Here is a 16,416-nt window from a genome sequence, read left to right as displayed (position 1 = left end):
GATTCCTGCATGAACATGGTTACACAACGGCCCGCTCTCTATGTGTGGCGTTTATACGGTGACTCTGTGTAGTGTGGCCTTCCTCATAGGCCAAAAACAGTTTGGTGAATTGGTGTCACTCAATGGCCCATGGTGTTTTATTATGGGCGAGTGTGTGTGAGTGCCTTGTGATAGACTGGCATTCGATCCAGGTGTTACTCTGCCTTGTGCCATGTGCTGGGATAGGCTACTGTTCCCTCATGACCTTGTAGTGGGTAAGTTGGAAAATGGATGGATGGATAAACATGCCAATCAGTCCACAGTGTAATATTATTTATTAATGTCACATCAATAAAAGATTTCTCCATCTGTATTACATCCGTCAGCATACTGGAAGACATCCATGACTTCATTTATGTCCAAGAGTGTAACTGACTTCATGCCTCTACTGGAACTTGTGAAGAGTTTGGTGAATTGGTGTCACTCAATGGCCCATGGTGTTTTATTATGGGCGAGTGTGTGTGAGTGCCTTGTGATAGACTGGCATTCGATCCAGGTGTTACTCTGCCTTGTGCCATGTGCTGGGATAGGCTACTGTTCCCTCATGACCCTGTAGTGGGTAAGTTGGAAAATGGATGGATGGATAAACATGCCAATCAGTCCACAGTGTAATATTATTTATTAATGTCACGTCAATAAAAGATTTCTCCATCTGTATTACATCTGTCAGCATACTGGAAGACATCCATGACTTCATTTATGTCCAAGAGTGTAACTGACTTCATGCCTCTACTGGAACTTGTGAAGAGTACGAGGAAATGTGACATCAGCTAATTATAAGGCTCTCCTACCTGACCGGCACAATTGTGACAGGAAAAATAGCAACTTGTTAAACGAAGTCCATTTAGAAGCAAGAACGAAATAAGCCTGTCGGTTTAAGAGCATTAACTTAGTAAAGAAAGGTTTAATCTTTTGAGTTCCTTTGCTTTAGTTATCTAGGGTAGGCTTACTTCATGATATTTACAAGGTACTCAGGAAGACTACAGGGCCTATGTTACAAAAGGCTATATTTCCCTCTAGTGGTCATACTTGGACCTGATCGCCATTACCCCGTCATGAAAAAGTAGAGCTTATTTGGTGTGTTATAATCCGATTTCATAATTTGTTCATTCTTTTAACTGAAATATAAAATATTACTTGTTGGAATGTGTTACATGTCATGCATGCTGATTGATATTGACTTTGATACTTTAGTTGACTGTAAAAACAGATATAAGGTTTATGATTTTAAAGTTTGTTCACACTGACAGATTGATCCGCCTTTTTCCTTTGGCTATTTGGGAGGTTCTTCAGGCTTTATGTGATTTTCCTCTGATTGTAATGCATCATATGAGACAGGATTGCGGTGGGGGGGAGGTATGGCACCTCCATCCATTTCCTATCGTGGGGGAGGGGTTTGCATGTTCCAATGACTCCAGGAGCTAAGTTGCCCGGGACTGAAAAATGTCATGGACTCATGATTTCTCTACACCTCCCCTCCCCCCTCGGAGTCAGGCCTGGGGTGGGGCTCGATGGCGAGCGCCTGGTGGCCAGGCCTACACCCATGGGGCCTGGTCGGGCTCAGCCCGAAGAAGGCATGTGGGCCCCCCCTCCAATGGGCTCACCACCTGTAGGAGGGGCCAAAGGGGTCGGGTGCAGTGTGAGTTGGGCAGTAGCCGAAGGCGGGGACCTTGGCGGTCTGATCCTCGGCTGCAGAAGCTACTGTAGCTCTAGGGACATGGAATGTGACCTCTGTGGTGGGGAAGGAGCCTGAGCTGGTGTGCGAGGCTGTGAGAGTCTGACCAGATATAGTCGGGCTCACCTCGACGCACGGCTTGGGCTCTGGAACCAGTCTCTCTGAGGGGGGTTGGACCCTCTTCCACTCTGGAGTTGCTCATGGCGAGAGGCGCCAAAAAGGGGTGGGCATACTTATTACCTTCCAATGAGGAAGCAGAGTCTGGGGACTTGGGGGTGGACTCCCCTATCTCCGGGGAGGAGGTCGCTGAGGTGATTAAAAAGCTCCCCGGTGGCTGGACCACGGTGGTGGATGAGATCCACCCAGAGTTCCTCAAGGCTCTGGATGTTGCAGGGCTGTCCTGGTTGACTCACATCTGCGGCATCGCGTGGACATCAGGGGCAGTGCCTCTCTAAAGTTTCATTAAACACCACATGGCTTATACACGAGTCTTGTTTTAACTTTCAGGGCTGATGGTCTGCAGCCTGGCTTGTGATCTACAGTGCAGCATAATGACGCAGCCTTTCACACTGACCAATGAGAATTAACCTTGAAAATGACTGTGCTCTTTGTGGTTCACCTCTTGGAAACATCTCACCACCAAGCAACAGACTAAATATTTTCCACTAATCAGATACCAGAAATTTGATGCAGTAATCAGAGGTTAGGTTGCTGAGCACAGAATGACTTCTGTGTTTTTATCTTTTGTCATTCATTTATCCAGCAACTGCTAATTCTCGTGGGGGTCTGGAGAGGCTGGGGCTCGTCCCAGGAAGCACAGAGCACCAGCAGTAACCAACATGCATGGGATGCCATTCCACGCAAACACAATTTAGATGTTCAGATTTGCCTGAGTTTTGGCTCAACGATGAAGTAACCACAGTCCAGTCTATACAAAAATGCATAGATTTATTCAGCAACACGACCGTATAATGTTAATGACCAGTGTCTTGCAGATACTAAATTAATTTAGCAAAAATCTGCATAACATTATTGTACCCACACCGTGTTTATATTGACTCAGTGTTATGACTGACATCCTGCTTTTTAGCTTTGAATTAGAATTATTAGATGAATTCATGTTACCAATAACATGTCACTTGCTCACTCCCTTTTAGATAAAAAATACCCTTTGTGGTTTTTCTAGTGAAGCAGAGGGACTGAGCTGAGGACCTGATGCTTGTGTGGTTTTCGCTCACTGAGACGTGTGACACAAACACCCTGCTCTCAGGTGGTCAGTCTTCCTGCAAAATGCAGAGGTGAGACTGTTAGTGGAAAATTACTGACTGCCGCATCAACAACACATTTAAACAGCAGTACAAACAAAATGTTCCACAAATGCAAGAATTCTGCATGTTACTGCTATGATTTAATTTTTATTTACAGGTTTATTTATTTATTTGTTGTAAAGAAATCAGTATTTCATTTTGCATTCTTACTTGCACAACATAGGAAGAACTCGCTCGGCCCCTCGGATACCTGATGTGTTTTTCCAGTGTCGGCACCAGAACAAACAGCTGTCCAAGATTCCAGAAGGCCTTCGGGTGTGAGGGGTCGTAAACAGGCGGGGTGGCATTTTTTGGGTGATTATTTTGATTACTGCATTATTTCAGTTATTGGGTGTTTCTTTTTGAGGGGACATTTGGGGGTGGGAGTTTGGCCCCCTTGTTACTCCAACTTTTTTTCCATATTGGGGTGGGGGAGGCAGAATTTCAATACCATCTTGAAGCTGGGGGGTTTTGAGTACCCATGAGGGATTGTGTATTTTTTTGTAGTCAGAAGCCCCTGTAAAGTGCTGAGCTCCCTGAATCTGTCAGGGCATCCATTCCCATAGTCACTAGTGATCAGTTACCCTGACCTCTGTGGCCATGAATGAGTCTGAATGCCTGGTCCTGGCTTATTTGAGCACATTCACAGGCTGCTGAACCCCGTGCAGTTTGGGTATCGAGCGATATGACATGGTCAGCTCGGTCCTGCACCTTATATAACAGCATCTCGACAGGCCAGGCACCAGCACTGGAGGTCTGTCTGTGGCCCTTAGCCCTGCTCCGTAGAGGGTCCGTGGGAAACAGCAATTTCAACGCACCGCATGTGTGTACAGTACATGGGTGTGATGACAATAAATCACTCTTGAATCTTGAACAAAGTGATATTAGTTGCACTTCTGTCCCTGAATTACCCACAGTGCGTGATTTTGTTTGTCCTGTGATGAGCTGGGAGCGAGCAGGAGAATCTAAATTAACTAAACAAATAAACTGGGGAGATTTTTCTCATACAAAAAACGAGAAAGAATTCTATGAAATGGTTGCAGTGACATTTTTCTGTTCTGATAAGCATCCCATGCACTTTGTGACGCCGTAGTCAGCATCATGTAGAGTGCAAGCAGCAAGTGGGTTTGTTAGAAAATAAGACGAATAACAGGACAGGGATCAAAAAACAAAACTCTTCATTCTCAATTATCCATATCATTCTTAATGAGACAGGTGTGTGCGTGTGTGTGTGTTATATATATATATATATATATATATATATATATATATATATATATATATATATATATATATATAAGCATACACCCCAAAAACATACATAATAAAATGAAAAATGTGATTTTAAAAAAAACATTTAGAATTTTCATAGCAGATACGTATTTACGGAAACAAATCATACTGCACTATTTCAACTGAGGCAGACTAATAGGTCATTGAAATACAATTTATTGCAACATGTGTTGTATATTTCAATATCTTTTTCAAAATATTAAAGATAAAATACAGAAATGCAAAGATCTTACAAAAATGTTTTAAAAAGTTGGAAATCATGCCAATGCATTTTTCAGATTGAACATATTCATTTAAAATTATTATAAGTGTGAAGATCGTCTTTTGTGAGGTATCAGATTCTACGATAACAGCTTAAGCTCAATAAAATGAAGCCTCCAAAGGAATTTGTAAAGTACACATTGGCTAGGATACCTTGACTGCGCCATAGCAGAGGGTGAATATCAGCAGAGAAGAGAGGAGAAGTCCAGCTCTTATAATGGAGAGACAGATAAGCACCATCATCTGTGAAGAACAATGGAATTCTGGAGAAAAAAAAAGTCTAATGTAACTGCTTAGATGATGTCATATTGTTTCATTTCGCATTTAGATTTTAAAATAATCTACTGCTTATAAAGCTTACCATCTATATCCAGCTTGGTCCCGTTCCCAAACAGCATCTCCCCACACATGGCCACAGCGCAGTAGTAAGTCCCAGCATCAGAGAGGCTGAGGTTCCTCTTGGGGAGGCTGTAGACGCAGCTCCGTGTAGGAGATCCAGCCTCAGGGCTCTTCTCACACTCATCACTCCTGTTCCTATGGCTGTAAATGACTCCTGGAAGGGATTCTCCTGATCCATGTCTGAACCAGTAAACACTGTGTTCTCCTGCACAGCTCCCAGTCTCTATTGTACACTGCAGGCTCACAGAGTCTCCAGGCTGCACTGTGTCAGACACAGGCTGCTGTACCACAGTCCTGCTGTTGGAGTCTTTACCTGAAAAGCAAAATGTTCATGATGACAGCCCTTTGAGAGAAGCAATGGAAAATACAGATCCTCAAGATTTTTCCTCAAAGATTTTTCGGAATCATTTTGGAGAGGTTTAGGAATCAAAGTGGTGTTCCTGTATCTGTCCAACAAATCCGTAACTTTCTGGACAACACAAGAAATTTGTCCCTTTTTATTATTTAGTTAGTTTTTTAGTACATATTTGGTAATGATTACATTAATGACACCTTCATAATGCATTTTTCTAACATTCATAAGCAGCATGTAAGTATACCCTAGCATCCTAACATACCTTCGCAGCTTTAATATACATCAAAAACAAACTATAATAACAAACATTATAATCAAATAATGTTTATTATTAATGAACAAAGGAAGAATAATTTCATGTATATAAAGTGTACTTTATATTTTCATGATTTTCGTGATTCTATGAATTTATATTTGGTTCATGTTGTTATTGTGTATTGGCATGTTTGAGGAGTTTGATATAGCACCTGTATGATTTCCAAGATCCTAATGTATTAACTTTACTTGTAGAAAAGTAAGTTTTGTCTTTCCATTCATCAATAGCACTACAGCAAAATGCAAAACGCAATGGCAAATGCAATTATGCTTTATTCCAATACACATGACTGCACCTATCCATCCATTTTCTGAAAACTCTTACCCGATTCTGGGTCATGTGTGGAACAGAGCCTATCCCAGATGTTAGGTTAGGAACTACAGTCAAAAGAGCTAGAACTAACTTCTGAGGAAAGACTTGCAACTTTTCCTATGAGGCAATCCACTATGGCACACAGATTTTGTATACATATAGCATATATTTACATTTCATAATTATATTTAACTTTATGCTCAAAGCAAGCAATCAATGTCAGGTATCTTTGTTAATTTAATAGTGGCACACAGCTCAATTGTCAAAATTTACAAGGATCATTCTTACTGACAGTAATATAAAGCAAATATGAAATTAGTTGGAATCTCATTTACCTGTGATTATCACAAAGGTTCCATTTCCAAATGCGATTTCATTATAGAACACAGCAGCACAGTAATACACTGCAGAATCTGACGGCTCCGCGTTGGAAATAGTGAGGTTAAAACTCCCCTCTGCATTCTGTAAGGAGTAACGTGTTATGTTTTTATATTCCTCGTAAAATTCACCAGGTACATAGCGAAGTGCTTTCGCCATCAGCTGGGGCTTCTGACCAGCAGCCTGCTTAAACCAAACTGCAAAAGAAATATCTTCTGGACGGAAGCATGTCAGGGTCACACTGTCTCCATGCTGGACCTTCATCAGGTGGTTGGGCTGAACAACATCCACAGCCAGTGAAGTATCTGGGAAAAAACAACAACAAAAACACATAAATAAACATGACAAATATCATAATAGTAATCAAAATAATTATTAAATGTTTTAATAGATTAAATACCCAAATACTCAGTACACTGATCACATTGTATTGGATATACAAAAATATATATTAAAATCCAAAAATAATTTATAATTTTATATTTTAGGACCCTACCAATGAAAATGAGAAGACCAAAGAGTTTGAACATCATTGCGGTTTCTCTGGTCAAGAATAAACTGCTCTGCTGCTAAGTGAGAGATCATGGTCGTGGTCGAGATGAAAGGGCAGGAAACAGAGAGGTACAAGATACACATCAGGCTGATCTGATTGGCTGTTCACACAGGAATTTAAGTAATAGTGAAAAGGCATTCTAGCTCACATGACATTTATTAATTTTCTGCTTGACAGCAAACTTAATTCATGATATTTAGATAACAAATATATGTACAATTAGATGAATAGGAACATAAACTGAGCAATGAAGTTTTTGTACAGAGTGTTGAGACACTGCGAGAGGCCATTCGCTAATCATCTCTCTCAGACAAGCTCAGCAGTCTCACTGTCTTGTTAGCAATCCTATATTATCCTATACTGTGTTACGAACCAGCAGAAGTCTTCAGCATAAAAGGGAGGGAGACGCATATGAAGTAAGCTCAGGAGTAGGGTATTTATTAACAACACAAAATTTAAAAGGGTGACAAACAGACCGCAGCAGTTGGCTTAAACCAGGCGGACACAGACTCTGGCAATAGGGTGGACCGTGCTGTGATCGCCGGTCGGCGAACAGGCAGGCAGCGGGTAAGGACAAGGCTAGCAGGCAAGGGTGCAGGACACAAGGTTTTATTGGGAGGAACACAGGGCAGATGGCGACGAACTAACATTAATGACAGACCTGGGGAAACTGACTTGAACGTGGACTGAAATACACAAGACAGGCCGAAAATAACAGGAGACAGGTGATCATAATCGGGGAAGCACATGTGGGTGATCAGGGGCCGTGGCACACACGAGGACTGGACACTCAGGTCATGACAGAACTCCCCCCCCCCCAAGGCGTGCCCCAAGGGGAGCGGCGGACAGGTTGAGACCAGGGGCACAGGACCTAGAAAACAAGAGCTAAACATCAACGAGGGACCAGGAACAGGATGGACAAACAAAACAAGCATCAAGGAAGACGGGACAGGACCTGACACAGAAGAGGGAACATGGACAGACAAACCAGAAAGGGAGATACAAGGGAAACACCAACGGATGGGACAAAAGGACTGGGAGGAAACGGCGGAACAGAAGGACCAGGAGTGAACACAGGAGGCACAGAGGGACGAGGAACAGAGACAGGAGGGAGACAGAGACGAGGAGCAGAGACAGGAGGGACACAGGAACAAGGAGGAAATACAGCAGGTCAAACAAGGAAGGATGGGGGACAAAGGGGAGCCTGAGGGAGCCACAGTGGGCGACACACAGCTGCCGGAGGGGCCGCAAGCGATCGGGAGGCCGGAGCAGGAGGGAACCTTGCAGGGGGCGAGGAGGCAGGCAGAGGAATTGACGCAGGAGGCGAAGAGGAAGGCGGAGGGGACCATGGCACAAGTGAGAAGGAGGGGGAAGCCGCCACAGGTGACATCGCAGCCAAAGCATCCGACGCCGAACAGCAGTGGGGGGACCCGCAGACAACCGAGGAGTCGAGGCAGGTGAACCCGGAGGCGGCTGATGAGGCGTCGGAGGAGGGACCGCCGGCCGATGACAAGCCCTTGGAGGGAGACAGGCGACAGCTGGACCGGAGCCAGAGGACCTGCAGGCAGCCACCGAGCCACAGCCAGGGAGAGCGAGGGCGAACCAGGGGGCAGGGCAGGCGGGACCAGATACCTGCAAAGATGTCCCCTGTCCTTTCGGGACACAGAAAGTTGGGGTTCAGGCCGGGACTGAACACACCGGCAAAGGTGTCATGAGGGAAGTCCCCGAGGGGTCCCACTTGAGCTCCTCCTCCAGGGTTGAAGAAGCGGTGGTCAGACTGTCTGGGACATCCTTTGGGACTGGGGGGACTGGAGCTGGGCCAGAGACTGGGACATGGGCCACAGGGGCATGAGTCACAGGTACAGGTGGAACTGCAGGCGGAGGCAGAGGGGCTTTGGGCGGACCAGGGAAAGGCAGAGGCAGAGGAGCCTTGGGCAGAGCAGGGACAGGTGGAGGCAGAGGGGCCTCAGGCGGAGCAGGGAGAGGAGGAGTGGGCGAAGCAAGGACTAGTGGAGCAGGAGCCTGGGGCGAAGCATCAGGCGGAGGCGGCGCCTCAGGCAGTGCAACTGGCAGCAGGAAACTCGGGCAGTGCAGGGAATGGAGCAGTAGCTGGAGGCGGGGTCGTGGCAGGCGCCTTGGGCAGAGCAGGCACCGCTGACTCTGGGCCAGTAGAGGGCGCCGCAGGAACTGCTGACTCTGGGCCAGCAGGGGGTGCCACAGGAACCGCTGACTCTGGGCCAGCAGGGGGCGCCACAGTGGCCAGAGCCTTGCTGAGTGGCGTGGCAGCCGCCAGGATAGGCAGACCAGGCATGAGCAGGACAGGCAGATCAGGGACATCTGTGATAGCCGCTAGGGGCGTTGCCCCTTTAAAAGTCCGTAGGACCCTCGAGATAGCGTCCCACACGGACCTGACCCCCCTATTAGCCAGCCGCGCCACCCCAAAGTAGTACACCACTAGCGGTGACGGCTGTGGGGTTGCTGCGGCGGTGATGTCCTGGGCAAATGGGGATTCCCCCCGATCACCAGCGAGGAGTGAAGCCGGGGAGAGGGAGGCAGCTCCCAGGAAGCAGTTTGGGGCCTCCTCTGGCCTCCCTCTCTGCTTCCTCCTCTTTTTCCTCTGGCTTGCGGTCGTGGAAGGAGGTTGCGCCGTGTCCGCAGGGACAGACGGGGGGTCTCCAGCCTCCGTGGTGAGCAACGCAACCAGCTGCAGCCTCCTCTCTGTCACGCGCCGCATCAGCAGCTGGAGATTGTAACGCAGCTCTTCGAAGAGGTGCGCGTTCCCAGGCAGGGACATCTCCTCCAGGAGGGTCCCGCTTCACCTGGCTAGCTCCAGCACCTCAGGATCTTCGTGGACCTTGGGCTGGTTAAGCCAGTGGATCACCTATAGGAGCAAGCCAATGCGCTTGCTCTCAGCTCACTAAGGTGAGACTTTGTTAAGGTCTGTCATTCTGTTGTGATTGCCGGTCGGTGAATAGGCAGGCAGCGGGTAAGGACAAGGCTGGCAGGCAAGGGTGCAGGATACGAGGTTTTATTGGGAGGAACACAGGGCAGATGGTGACGAACTAACATTAATGACAGAACTGGGGAAACTGACTTGAATGCAGACTGAAATATACAAGACAGGCCGAAAATTACAGGAAACAGGTGATCACAATCGGGGAAGCACACGTGGATGATCAGGGGATGCAGCACACATGAGGACTGGACGTACAGGTCATGACAGACTGGTTCCCCAAATGGTGTCTCTCTTTTTGGAAGGTACCAAGTGGGTATAGTTATAGGATCCTTCTCCCCAGCCTCAGATGTTCGGTACCTATTAATCAGGAGGGGGAAAAAGGGGAAAAGAAAAGAAACACACACTCACACTGCCACCAGCAAGGGTAGCCAAAGCTTTCATGGCTCTGTTTAGGCAGCCACCAGGGCTAGGGAACATAACACGCCTCCCCCAAAATGGTGACTAGTCAGCATAAAAAAATCAATCAAGAAAAACAGATTCTCCTGGAGTACCTAAAGGCTCTGGACATTGTGGGGCTGTCATGGCTGACACGCCTTCTCAACAGCACGTGGAGGTCAGGGACAGTGCCACTGGATTGGCAGACCGGGGTGGTGGTCCCCATATTTAAGAAAGGGGACCGGAGGGTGTGTTCCAACTATAGGGGAATCACACTTCTCAGCCTTCCTGAGAAAGTCTATTCCGGGGTACTGGAGAGGAGGGTGAGATCGATAGTAGAATCAATAGTAGAATCTCGGATTCTGGAGGAACAATGCGGTTTTCGTCCTGGTCGTGGAACACTGGACCAGCTTTATACCCTAGCAAGGGTAATCGAGGGGGCCTGGGAGTTTGCCTATCCAGTCTACATGTATTTTGTGGACTTGGAAAAGGCTTACGACCATGTTCCCTGAGGTGCTCTGTGGGGGTGCTTCGGGAGTATGGGGTTCAGGGCCCACTATTGTGGGTGATTTGGTCCATGTATGAACGGAGCAGAAGCTTGGTCCACATTGCCGGTAATAAGTTGGATGTGTTCCCAGTGCAGGTTGGGCTGCCCTTTGTCATCAGTCCTGCTTATAATATTTATGGGCAGGATTTCTAGACACAGCCAGGGTGTTGAGGGTGTCCAATTTGGTGGCCTCAGGATTGCATTGCTGCTTCTTGTGGATGATGTCGTCCTCTTGGCTTCATCTGCTGGGGACCATCAGCCTTCACAGCCAAGTGCGATGTGGCGGGGATGAGGATTAGCACCTCCAAGTCCGAGACCATGGTTCTCAGCCGGAAACAGGTGGATTGACCCTCTTCAGGTCAGGGAGGCGGTACTGCCTCAAGTGGAGGAGTTCAAGTATCTTGGGGTCTCGTTCATGAGTGAGGGTAGGTGAGATTGAGAGCTGAACAGATGGATCGGAGCAGAGGATCTCTCAGGCAGCCGATGAGGCGTCGGAGGTGGGACCACAGGTGACCGATGAGGCGACGGCGGGGGACCCACAGGCGACAGCGGAGCAGGAGCCCGGGGGACCGCAGGCAGGTGGGACCCGACCCCTGTGTCTGTGTCCTCTCCCTTTACGGGACACTGACAGGTGAGGTTCTGGCTGGGATCGACCTTTCTGGGGCAAAGGCAGAGGAGTTCTCCTCCTGAAGGAGTCCATTGGGGCCGTTAGGGAGATCCCCGAGGGGTACCATTCGAGGTCCTCTTCTCCTTCCGTCAAGGGAGAAGGCTCAACGGTCAGGTAGCCTGGGACCTCCTCGGGGACCAGAACTGGGGTAACGGGAGCTGGACCAGGTGCCGGAGGGTCTGGAGCCTCAGCGACAGGCGGAACTGGGACCTCAGGTGTGGGTGGAATCGAAGGCGCGGCCGGGGCCTCAGGTGGAACAGACCTTGGGCGGACCAGCAGGCAGAGGTGGTGCCAGGACAGGACTGGAGCCCCGCAGGGTGGCAGCACTGCAGGAACCACTCGGGGTGCTGCGGGGGCCTCGGCTGCATCACGAGCCTCTGTGGGCAGCACGTCAGCCGCTGGGACCGGAGCCTCTCTGGGTGGCAGGTCAGGCTCGACCGGCAGAAGAGGCAGGTCAGTCATGTCAGTCAGAGTTCAGTCATGAGATTGCTGTGTGTGTTTACATACCTCCAAGGGCCGATGCAGCAGTTGCCTGTAAGAAAATACACAGAGTCACAGCAAGACTGCAGACACAGCACCCTGAGTCTTTCATTATCATATTTTAATCATGTTACACTGGACTCTACATTGGCTGCATTTCATCACTTTGTGGACTGTCCCACTCGGAGCAACAGGACAATTGACCCACTGTATGTTAATGTGAGGAATGCATACAGAGGCACCCCTCTCCCTCCACTAGGGAAGTAAGACCACAACTTAGTCTACCTACAACCACAGTACATCCCCCTAGTCCAAAGGCAGCCTGTCACCACACGCTCCATCAGGAGATGGACCCCTAAAATGGAGCACATCCTGAGAGACTGTTTTGATACTACGGACTGAGATGTGCTTCTGAGCCCACATGGTAAGGACATAGAGGGGGTGACACACTGTTTAACAGAATTTCTAAACTTCTGTGTAGGCGTGGTCATCCCTACTAAGACGGTACGGTGTTACCCTAATAGCAAACTGTGGGTAACACAGGAAGTCAAAGCTGTCCTCAACATGAAGAAGAAAGCCTTTGGGAACAAAAACAAGGAGGAGATGAAAGCAACACAGCGGGAGGTGAAACGCTGCCTGAGGGAGGCAAAGGCCACTTATACGAGGAAAGTGGAGCAGAAGCCACCGGTGGTGAGGGATGCCGTCAAGCTGAAGAAGGAGTCCTATAGGGCCTTTTTAGCCTGTGGTACTCCAAACGCAGCTGACGGCTACCGGCTGAGGCACCTCCAAATCCGAGACCATGGTTCTCAGCCGGAGAAGGGTACAATGCTCTCTCCAGGTTGGGGATGGGGTCCTCCCCCAAGTGGAGGAGTTTAAGTATCTTGGGATCTTGTTCACGAGTGGGGGAACAATGGAGTGGGAGGTCGACAGGCGGATCGGTGTGGCATCAGCAGTAATGCGGGCTCTGCATCAGTCTGTCATGGTGAAGAGAGAGCTGAGCCAAAAGGCAAAGCTCTCGACTTACTAGTCGAACCTACGTTCCTACCCTCACCTATGGTCATGAGCTCTGGGTAGTGACTGAATGAACGAGATTGCGGGTGCAAGCAGCCGAAATGAGTTTCCTCCGCAGGGTGGCTGGTTTCTCCCTTAGAGAACTCAGTCATTCGGGAGGGACTCAGAGTAGAGCCGCTGCTCCTCCGCATCGAGAGGAGCCAGATGAGGTGGCTCGGGCATCTGATTAGGATGCCTCCTGGACGCCTCCCTGGGGAGGTGTTCTGGGCATGTCCCACTGGGAGGAGACCCTGGGGAAGACCCAGGACAAGCTGGAGAGTCTATGTCTCTTGGCTGGCCTAGGAACGCCTTGGGATCCCCCCAGAGGAGCTGGAAGTGGCCGGGGAGAGGGAAGTCTGGGCCTCCCTGCTGAGACTGCTGCCCCCGCGAGACCCAACCCCGGATTAAGCGGAAGATGATGGATGGATGGATGGATGGATGGATGGATGGATGGATGGAAGCAGAAGCTTAGAGAGAACAACATGAGGGAGGTTTGGGAAGGCGTGAAAACCATCACAGGCCACAATACCAAGAGTAGCATATCAGGAGGGACTGTTGCTTTACCTTTTCTGATACTGTCGCATTGGTTGTTTGCTCTTCTGGTTTTGCACTCTCGTCCAGCTCCCGATTACTCCTTTTGCTCACCCCTTTGGATACAGTATTTTCCTTGTGTCCATGTGTTTGCTGTTTATTTGTTTGGTTTGGTGCATACAGAGTGACTGCATTTTTTGTTTTTGCGCAACGTGGTGTTTACTGAAACCTTTTGACTTCCTGGTGCATACAGACCACAAGCCTGTGATATTGCTCATCTCTTGAGTACTTGATGATTTACCTCAACGGATACTCAGATTGAGACTGAGGGTGAGATTCAAATACAGAATCATTTACGTTGCAGGAAAACAACTGGTGACAGCTGATGCATTGGCACTAGGAGAGTATCACACTAGAAAGGGAGTGTGGATTGATCATGTCATGAAGCACATACCAGTACTAAAAATGAAACTAGAAGAAATTAGAGACATGCAGAACAAAGACAGATCCATGAGACAAATAAGTGTCTTCATGGACAGAAGTTAGCCTATGCACAGGAAAACAGTCCCAGATAATCTCTTACCATATTAGTTGTACAGAATGGATGTATCAGAGGATATCCTACTGAAGGGAGAACAAGTCACCAGGGACACTGTGGCATGACAAAATGCATTACCAAGGCTCCATGTGATGTCCATGTGGTGGCCTGGCCTGTCCTTCAGCTTAGGGAAGGAAAATAAAGTAAAGAGGCAGTCACTACAAGTCGAGCGCCAAAAAGCAGGAGTCTTTATTTCAGTGTGCCTACAGTACAACACTGAAAAGCGCGCGACACAAGAATCCCCGCTTGGGCATGCATGATCGCCACACCGTGCGCGCATGAGCATAGGTAAGGGAGAATGTAAATTCTGCCTAAATGGTAGGAGCCCCTACACACGCCCCCCCCCCCCCCCCCAGAATTCACAAACACAGACAACTTGCGAGGAGGCTGGGCCACTCGACCAGAAAGAGTCACAATGGGCTGGGAGGCTGGGTGTCCAGCTACCGCCGGAGTAGAAAAGTCCTGTTTGTGTGGGATCCGGGGTTGTGGCATCATTAAGCCGGTGATAATCGCCACACGGGTGCCATCCCCCATCTGGCTTGGGCACCATATGCAGAGGGGAGGCCCAGGTGTTGCTGGAAGGCCGAACAATACCGAGGCTCTCCAATGCAGCAAACTCTGCCCTAGTGATGGCCAATGTACCTGTATCGAGGCGTCGGGCAAGGACTGGTGGCCCTGTCGTGGCAATGTGGTGTTCAACACCGTGCTTGGCCATGACAGATGTAGAGGAGGGCCAGGTGAGGTCTGGGATCTTCGCCAGCAGCCGGGCGAAGGTGTCAGTTGACCCCCGAGGTGCTAGACAGCTGACATGAACCAGCCCTGCTGCGCGAGCACAGCACTGAATGGAAAGATGGAAAGTCCTGGCATCAACCAGGCGCTGGGGTTTTCTGTCCACCAGCAGGTTGTTAATGCATAAAAAAATTGGCACCCAACAGGGGGGTGGACACCTTTGCCACTACAAAACTCCACCGGAACCCGGAACGGCCGACGCTCACTGCCGCTAAAGGCAAGGGGCCGTGCATTTTTTTGCTTTGTCACCGAACTGCGCATGGTAGAAGCAGAGGCCTGGTATACTGCTCCTCTGCGCGTCCGAGACGGTACCATCGGCACGCGGCGGGGAACTATCCGAGCTTCGGGCCCACATGGCTGAACAAGCTGCCAGCCTGGCGGTGTGCACTTTGTCGGCCTCCCTAGCAAGCTCCCTGCAGTCTTTAAGCGGGAGATTAGCTAACGCTCCCCGCACCTCTGCGGGCAGCTGTTGTAAGAAAAGCTCCCTAAAAATAATGCAGGGCTGATGGTCACCTAGGAGAGCTAGTATGTGATCCATCAGCTCAGAGGGCCGTGAATCGGCAAGCCCAGGCAGCGCGAGCAAGCAACACACTCTGTCTCGGAAAGCTCGTCAGTGCTCAGCCACAGAGACTTTAAAGTATTTGTCTGCCTCTGGAGGGCTCTGCAGCTGACAAGTCTGCAGTTAAAAGTCTGAGTTCACAGAGTCTGTCGTTGTTGTCTGTTCGAAATTCCAAGATTCACAACAGAACATTATACAATTTCTCAGTAGGATCATTGTTTTACATTAAAGCAAGTAATCCCATTGGGTGTTTGAGATATGAAATTAATGACTGGAATCCACCCAGGCCAAGGTCATTCATTTTGATATAATTACCTGTGGAACTGAATGGTATGCAAACAGAAATAAAAAAGAAATTTTCTTTGTTGGAAAAGAACTGTCTGACTACATGTTTATCATTTGTTGGCATGTCTAAAACCCACATCTCTTAAGTTAATTTAAGAAATCAGGCTACTGTATGTGATTGGTTCACTGAGACCTGAGACCTATAATTAGACTCTGAATGTATCTGTGGTTAGTGACATCGCTAACAGAAGCATGAGACCAAAGAGCAGGAGGGGAACAAGCGCTTTAGAAAAACAGGTAACTGACAGTATAAAGTGACTTTCCAGTTGATACGTTAACATCAGAGTACACTGAGAAATATTAGATTACAATGATAAAATCTAATCATATATTTTAGATTAATTTGCTTTCTTGATGTAACTTCACCTTCCACTAGATTTAAAACATTCAGAGACAGTACTGCAGCCTTTATTAAACAAAGCAATTTAACTTAGAAAAATACAACTGGATAAAATGTAAGTAATACCTTTCCAACAATGACACCATAATGTCACTGGAGTGTATATAAGCAATCTGTCGCTCCCAGAGTTAACTCTCTATAAGCACACACATCTCACCTACAGCCCCCAAG

At 48.3% G+C, this 16,416-nt stretch overlaps 1 protein-coding gene across 1 annotated transcript; it reads right to left on the bottom strand.

Annotated features, from left to right (window-relative positions):
* Nucleotides 1-3,790: 3,790 nt before the first annotated feature.
* LOC125750211 (uncharacterized) lies at nt 3,791-6,896 on the bottom strand. Its single transcript, XM_049027664.1, has 6 exons — nt 6,832-6,896; nt 6,293-6,640; nt 4,937-5,287; nt 4,729-4,838; nt 3,916-3,966; nt 3,791-3,796 (listed from the first exon to the last, which is right to left on the bottom strand). Exons 1-6 carry the CDS (start codon nt 6,866-6,868, stop codon nt 3,791-3,793), a joined length of 903 nt encoding a protein of 300 aa, XP_048883621.1. The 5' UTR covers nt 6,869-6,896.
* Nucleotides 6,897-16,416: the final 9,520 nt, after the last annotated feature.

The sequence above is a fragment of the Brienomyrus brachyistius genome, chromosome 10 (assembly GCF_023856365.1).
Source record: "Brienomyrus brachyistius isolate T26 chromosome 10, BBRACH_0.4, whole genome shotgun sequence".
Lineage (NCBI taxonomy): Eukaryota > Metazoa > Chordata > Actinopteri > Osteoglossiformes > Mormyridae > Brienomyrus > Brienomyrus brachyistius.
This window is presented reverse-complemented; position numbering and strand designations above follow the sequence as displayed.

Coding starts and splice junctions, on each gene's coding strand:
- LOC125750211 (XM_049027664.1), bottom strand. CDS start 6,868: ATGATGTTCAAACTCTTTGGTCTTCTCATTTTCATTG. Junction 6,641..6,831: donor TGGTCTTCTCATTTTCATTG/GTAGGGTCCTAA, acceptor GTTTTTTCCCAG/ATACTTCACTGGCTGTGGAT. Junction 3,967..4,728: donor TCTGCTATGGCGCAGTCAAG/GTATCCTAGCCA, acceptor GCTCGCTCCCAG/CTCATCACAGGACAAACAAA.